The sequence below is a fragment of the Cyprinus carpio genome, chromosome B17, assembly GCF_018340385.1.
Source record: "Cyprinus carpio isolate SPL01 chromosome B17, ASM1834038v1, whole genome shotgun sequence".
Lineage (NCBI taxonomy): Eukaryota > Metazoa > Chordata > Actinopteri > Cypriniformes > Cyprinidae > Cyprinus > Cyprinus carpio.
The window spans coordinates 11,573,790-11,581,389 of NC_056613.1; the positions used below are offsets into that span (position 1 = coordinate 11,573,790).

Below are 7,600 nucleotides of genomic sequence, written 5' to 3' on the forward strand. Positions count from 1 at the left end.
ATATGCTACTCTGTGTCAGCCACACCACACGGATACATTGTTTTCATTCAAATCAAAGCGTAAACAATATATAGAAAACATATTAGCGTGACGCAGCTGACACAGAATAGCATACACTGTTTGCCTTCAGTAGATGGTCTCCAAAATGGCGTTAGGGTGGGGAGACGAATTGTTGAATGAAGTCATTATTTTTGTTTTCTTTGTGTACAAAAAGTATTCTCGTAGCTTCGTATAATTATCTGATTTGTAAATTCGTAATTTAACTGATGTCACATGGATTATTTTACCGATCTCCTTGCTACGTTTCTGGACCTTGATCATGGCAATTACATTGCCGTCTATGGGAGGGTTAGAGAGCTATAAGAATTAATCAAAAATATATTAATTTGTGTTTCGAAGATGAATGGAGGTCTTAAGGGTTTAGAACTACATGAGTAATTAATGACAGAATTCTCATTTTTGGGTGAACTAACCCTTTAAATGCATACATTTAGAGAATGCAGACTCCTGCCCTTTCATGTCTCAGCATTTATAAATTAAAAATGCCTGCGGTGTTATTTTCTGAGTATAACATGAAGGCCGGATTTTATTCATTATGATGCATTGTTCTTAGTCATTTCATTAAAATTAATGAGCTCAGTTCTCTCAATGTCTAAGTGATGAAAAGGAACACATTTGGGAGAAAAATTATTATTTAATCGCACTCTTCAATACATATAAAACAAATGATGTGCTCACTGGGTTCCTGAAAAAATAAAATAAAACTGGAAACCTGCAGTTTTTTGCAGGAAACCTTTTTGGAAATACTTTGAACAATCATGGAGTTTTTCAGTGCACTACACCATTACTGCAGAAAAAAAAAATATTGTGGTATCTCGTAACATGTTTGACAGTTGAATAAAGAGGAGTTCCTCAGTGAATAGACTGTGAAACCTAAAACCAAACACAGAAAAAATGCAGCTTGACACGTATGCAGCAGCCATTCACAAACACTGTATGTTTCTCTATGACAGAATAGTGCAGTTTTTCAGACTTTTAAGCTTCTTTAAACTAGTAAACTGCAAGACCTAAAGTCTTGCACTACTGCAAATCATTTTGCACTTTACATTAAAGGTTAAAATGATTTATAGGATTAACATTAAATGGTACATTTCAGAACATTATATTTAATATTTTCAAAAAATAAAACATAAAATGTGTATTTATTGTTTGAAGTGTTTAGGCAAACAACAACAACAACAAACAATTAATTAATTAGTCAGTCAGTCATGCCTTAATCACTTCAACCATCAATTACAACTGACTTGACATAGATTCATTTCATTAAAACTGTCACTGAATTCTTAATGTAATCTATGTTCAGGCACATGCACACACATAGACATCAAGGGGGGCTTGAGCACCTGCCCCTTTTCTTCCTCCAGAGAAAGTGTCCTTTTTTCCTGGGAAGGTTTTTTTTTTTTTTTAACAAATGAAGATAGACACAATATTGACTGTTTTGCTCTATTTCTCCAACAAATATAATTCCAATTTGCGTCTCTGAGCAACATGATGCTGTTTTGTTCCCAAATGAATCAACTGTTTGATTCGGTTCAGACGCAATGACTCACTTATTAACAGTGACTTGCTGCCACCTACTGGCAGTTTAAATTAAATTTTTTACATTAAAAATTTATTTTATTATTTTTTAAATAATTGCAAATATCAGTATTCAACGTTTTATGTTTAAAATATAAAAGCAGTATTAATGCATTTGTAACTGCAGGTTAAATTCATTAATCTACTGCATTAAACAGTGTGTAAATTTATATAAATGCCACTTCTAATGCAGCTTCTGTGTTTTCTCTGCATTGCAAAGATTAATTTTGTCAATACTGATTTCATTTGCTTGGTAAAAGTACAAATGACTTCTTATTCTAATGGACTGATTCAATTTAAGAATTTGACTGAAAATATGATGCACACTTTTAGAAAAAAATGGCTTTATAAAGGTAAAACTGCTCACAAAAGGTAAAAAATCATTTAAAACTTATTGGAAAAGATTAACTTATATCACTGCTGTGAACTGATCACCACACAGAATATGCAGAATATCAAAACCTTTAGGAGTCAGCTGTCCATGGTAGCCCTTAAGATACCAGCACAATAACACACTCAACAAAATATTGTCTAATTATCGTTATCCCAGAAAATACTGAGATAAATATTTTTGTCAATATTGCACACCCCTAAAAATACTGAATGTTTTGTTTAGAAAAAAAAAAAATGAAAATAAATATGAGAAGTGCCCTTTTTTCCACTTGAGCCCCTGCCTTCAAAATGTCTGTGCAGGTCCCTGTCTGTGGTCATTTGGATGATTCAACAGCATGTAGAACTTTGCAACTTGAACATAATTTATTATATTTGATTATTAATGTGTAATTGTTAAATATAAATTGTTGTTGAAAAATCAGTTTTCACTGTGAGTTGTTACCAAAATGTGCTATTTGTGTTTACTTGTCGTTTGTAAAATGTTATTGTTGACAGGGTTTTCTGTCTGTAATTTCTGCAGACCTGGTAAAATTAAGATTTCAGGTTAACTGGCAAGTCATTCGGAGGTAAAGAATGTTGGTGTGGATCACACAGACAGACTCAGCGGGGTGGTCATAAACCAATCACAAAGCGAGAACTTCTCGAGCGAGACGCACCAGCGCATGAATGTGGGTCATTCCGCGTGCTCAGCACCGGGAACGGACGCAGTTTTCCCAACTCGCCAACATGGGACAGAGCTGGACATCGGACCGATCACTCAAAAAGATTATCTTAAAACAAGGTAACTGGCCATTATGAAGCGCCTTGGTCAGATGCGATATTAACGGATATGATTTTAGAGATGGAAAACGGCACAAACCACACGCAGGACCGCGCGCACGGAGCGCAGGAGCGAGAGGATGGAGACGGACAGAACAGCGTGCGCGCTCTGCTGGGTTTCGTGCTCTTCCTCCTAATCGTCTCCACGCTGCTCGGGAACACGCTCGTGTGCGCCGCCGTGGTCAAATTCAGACACCTGCGCTCCAAAGTGACCAACTTTTTCGTCATTTCTCTGGCCGTTTCGGATCTCTTCGTAGCCGTCCTGGTGATGCCGTGGGAGGCGATATCCGCGGTGGCGGGAACTTGGCTCTTCGGCCGGTTTTGCGGCATCTGGATCGCCTTTGACATCATGTGCTCCACTGCGTCCATCCTCAACCTGTGCATCATCAGCGTGGACCGCTACTGGGCCATCGCGAGCCCGTTCCGCTACGAGCGCAAGATGACCCACCGGGTGGCTTTCATGATGATCGGAGTGGCGTGGACCCTGTCCATCCTCATCTCTTTTATCCCGGTCCAGCTCAACTGGCACATGGCTGAGGAAGAGGAGGATGGCGCAGCGGGCAACGGCACCGATTACAGCGACAACTGCAAAGCCAACCTGAACCGGACGTATGCCATCTCGTCTTCGCTGATAAGTTTCTACATCCCCGTGATCATCATGATCGCCACGTACACGAGGATATTCCGTATTGCGCAAACACAGATCCGCAGGATCTCCTCTTTGGAGAGGGCAGCGGAGCACGCGCAAAACCACCACCAGTCCAACGACTGCTCCAACGAGAACTCGCTGAAAACCACTTTCAAGAAAGAGACCAAAGTTTTAAAAACACTCTCGATCATTATGGGGGTGTTTGTGTTCTGCTGGCTGCCGTTTTTCGTGCTTAATTGCATGGTGCCCTTCTGCCAGTGCGTGAGTGACACTACCTTCACCATCTTCGTCTGGTTCGGATGGGCCAATTCCTCCCTCAATCCCGTCATTTACGCGTTTAACGCGGACTTCAGGAAGGCGTTCTCCTCGATTTTGGGTTGCAACAAATTTTTTCCCAGCACCACAGTGGAGACGGTGAATTTCAGTAACGAGCTAGTGTCGTATCATCACGACACGACGCTTCAGAAGGAAGCGCAACCGCTGGTCGTTCATATGCCGAACCCTCCGGAGGAGCCGAGTCTCCCGTTCGATAAGGACTCGGTTACTTCGAATGTGTCCAGGAATCACAAAAACATGTTCTTACCCAACATCGGACAGTTTGAGTGCGACGGGGAGATTTCCCTGGACACTATCACGCCATTCACCTCCACGGGACTCGTGGAGTGCGAGGGAATCCCAGGTCAAATCATTACTGAATGACTCAAGGGGGTTGGGGGTCGCCAAGCCTTTTACCTCCTCAAATGAAGCCAAAAATAATTATTAAGCTAGTGGTATTACAAAGCACGCGAACAGGTTTAATTCTGCATACCGAAAAGGAAATCATTTTAAACAACTTTTCAGTAACCAAAAAGTATCGCATTTTCGCCTGCCACAAAAACAAAAAAACAAAAAACGTTTGCGGACACCAACAGTACGCGTCTCGAGCGCTTACAGTATTATTCAAAGTTACATCAGCAAAACACAAATACTGTTTTCTTCATAGCACTTGACCTTATAACACGCATTTTTTTTTTACAAAGGTAAAATGAGGATTTGCGCCAGACAATCCTGAATAGCCCTACAAATGATATTTCTGAAAGTCACAGTAAGCACACTAAATACTTTTAAAGTGAAATGATTCACTCTTACACGAATGCATAAAGTGGTTTTCTTAAAAGTGCATCCTACTTTTACAGTTATTTTAAGCATAATTAAGTAACTTCATTTGTTTCAGTCATGTTCACTTGTTCACTTGCCTTGTACATGTACAGTAAAATATGAAATTCAGTATAACTAATTGTATATGAGAAATGTTCATTTGCTGACAACTTTTGCAAATGATGTAGTTATAATCCTTGCAGACATGATATGCAAATTATCTTTGCACCTTTCTGTCCGCAGCTTTTACATGAAAATCTCCTATACTCTAGATTTGTCAAAGTAGCCAACTTTCCTTAGATCACAGGTCTGCACACTATTGACATTCTCTCATGAGGTGCCACATGGGATGCTTTTAATAGCAGCCACTAATCTGAGATCCACGCTAGACACTTCTTGCCCGCTTTTCCTTCCCTCTCAGTCCATATGCTTAATTCATATTTATACAACATTAATTTAAAGCATTAGAAAGCATGAGAAACATTTTTTCAGCCAAATGTCTAATCCTCTTTATGCATTCTTGTTAAAAATTACACACAAATCATTAGATTTTAGATTCATATAAAAAATCTCTGCAGTACTTTTCAGAGTTGACATTTCCAGGTTAAGGTTACTGATTCTGACCATAAAAGTGTATAAAACCGCTTTGGATTTTCTCATAAATATCATTTGAATCACTTGAGATCTTTCATCTTAATGGAGTACATTTAGAGGTCATGTAATAAGATATTATACTGGTTGAATTGTTAACAGGACAACCAGGTCATTCCTTCCAGAGGTAGAATGATTTATGTCGCAACTCCTCCCTGTTTCTAACCTACTTCATGCCGGATTGCATTATGTGATGAATAGGCACAGGTTTCTCGTGGCAAATGCAGAATACCACAAACAGGAATTTGGGCATTAAGATGGTAGCAGCTGAAATCTCATCCTTAGATCCTGTAAAACTGATCATGTTGTATAATCATTGCATGAGTTATTATGCTGCTTTTCTTTTCTTTTTTTTTTCTTTTTTTGCTGGTCTATTCAGCACAGCTTCCTTGGTCAAACAAGAAAATAACAAGAAAAGGATCATTAAATGTCCTGTTAAGGCAGCTCAGAAATTAAATTTAAAAAGCGAACAAACAACTTTAGCATATTAATAAGTCATAAAATCTATGATGAATATTTATTTTGGGGACTGTCTGTCTCTTATCAGTACAGTTAATAAATTTTTTTATTATAGACATTTTCAAATTTGTAAGAAAAAATAAATATCCTAAGAAGACGATGTGCTTTGTTGCTTTTATTCCTTGATTCAGATATATAATACAACATGACGTTTTTAATCACACTAAAAATGTTGCACATGGTCACTCACATGGTACAGTGAACTAAAGGAAGATATCAGACTCATGGTAATACCTATGACCCGAATTTTAAGCAGTTTTCCAGCAACTTATTTTTTATATGTGAGTATAAAAATATGATGAGTGAGAGAGTGAAACTGTGCAGAGATGAAGCCATTTCTGTTGCTTTGCTTTCCACTGTCATCCTGCTTTCACTCAGAAATTCTTCAGCCTTGTGAGAGTATTCAAAAGCTCTTCAAAACAAATTGAAAAGACAGGAAAAAAAATATTGATAAAAAGTTGCTTCTCTGGGTGTCACCTGGCTCAGGAAGTGTTTCATCTTCTCAGAACAAAGGCTTTGAGTCGCACTGCAACCTCAGTTCGGCCTGACCTACTGAGACCCCTAAAAAACCCCAATGACCCTACCAACCCGGCCAGAACACACAGCTGTGTGTAGTGACATGACATTTTATTCTTATGCTTTTCACAGACACTAAATTAATATTTGAACTATTTAGAATCCTCATCTAAATATGCCAGAAGAACCATATACTCCAAAACCAGCCTAACAGAGTTAACTATTTCATTTTTTGTGTGTGTGTGATTTACTATTTTACATAAAATCATCCTTCATAACATAAAGAACATTCTGTAAAAATGTAACCTTGATATCTTTAATACTGACTAAGTAAGCCATGTCAATGATTGAAATCATAGTGAAATTAATGGTTGAAATCAAACTTTGATGCTTGTTATCTCATAATTAGATTTTGAGATTTTAGCCTGGATTTCACAGACAGTGTCACCTTTGTCAAAGAAGCTCCCAGCATGCATTGCAGCATAAGTAAATTGCTTAGCAATAACTGCTTTAGGATTATTGTTCTGTTGTTTGCTGCACTTTAATTATGCTGTGACTCTTAATGACTCTTCTTAAAATTATTGCGTAGGATATCTTTGATTTTAAAAAAAAATTCTCCTTCAGAAACCAAATTGATAGTTATATGTATACATATACAAGAAAAGATTGTAAATTACTATTTCCAGAATTTATATTTGATAACTTTCTAAACAAAATGTATTTAGTTGATTTGATAAGAATTTAATGGCTAAAACACATTTTGAATTTACAGTAATGACCCAAAAAATATGTAAAAGATAAATGATGAAAAAATTATATTAGGGTTAGGTTAGAGTATTCATGAGCTGTATATAAAAACAGTCTAAATATAGAACATTAACATTTACATAGCTAAGTAAATGTGTGTCTGTGTGTGTGTGTGTCACCTACAGTAAAAACTGGCAAACACCTGCTTTTGATGCAACAAAAATACCAAAGATGTTATGAAAATGTTAGATTTTAATGGAACAAAGATGACATTTGAATTCTGATCTGTCATTAGTGCAGCAGTACACTGCAGTCTTTAGTAGTGCTTCCAATTAGTGTGTAAAAGCTCACATGCACAGTCCACTCGGACATGCAGGAACAGCAGATGAAATGAATAAGTGAGAAAAGGCAGGTGAATAATGAAAAGTTAAAATGCCACATGAATCATAGACAGGCTCATGAAGGTAGAGGTTGCAGGCCGGAGAAAGAAAATAGTACGAGAGACAGAATCCTAATATACTTTCATTAAAT

The 7,600-nt window shown here is 37.5% G+C and overlaps 1 protein-coding gene across 1 annotated transcript; it reads left to right on the plus strand.

Annotated features, from left to right (window-relative positions):
• The first annotated feature begins 2,729 nt into the window (after window positions 1-2,729).
• LOC109087708 (D(1C) dopamine receptor-like) lies at window positions 2,730-5,749 on the plus strand. The gene has a single exon (XM_019101913.2). It carries the CDS (start codon window positions 2,861-2,863, stop codon window positions 4,196-4,198), a length of 1,338 nt encoding a protein of 445 aa, XP_018957458.2. The 5' UTR covers window positions 2,730-2,860; the 3' UTR covers window positions 4,199-5,749.
• Window positions 5,750-7,600: the final 1,851 nt, after the last annotated feature.

What these genes read in the sequence shown, in the direction of transcription:
- LOC109087708 (XM_019101913.2), top strand. Translation starts at nt 2,861, where the DNA reads ATGATTTTAGAGATGGAAAACGGCACAAACCACACGCAGGACCGCGCG.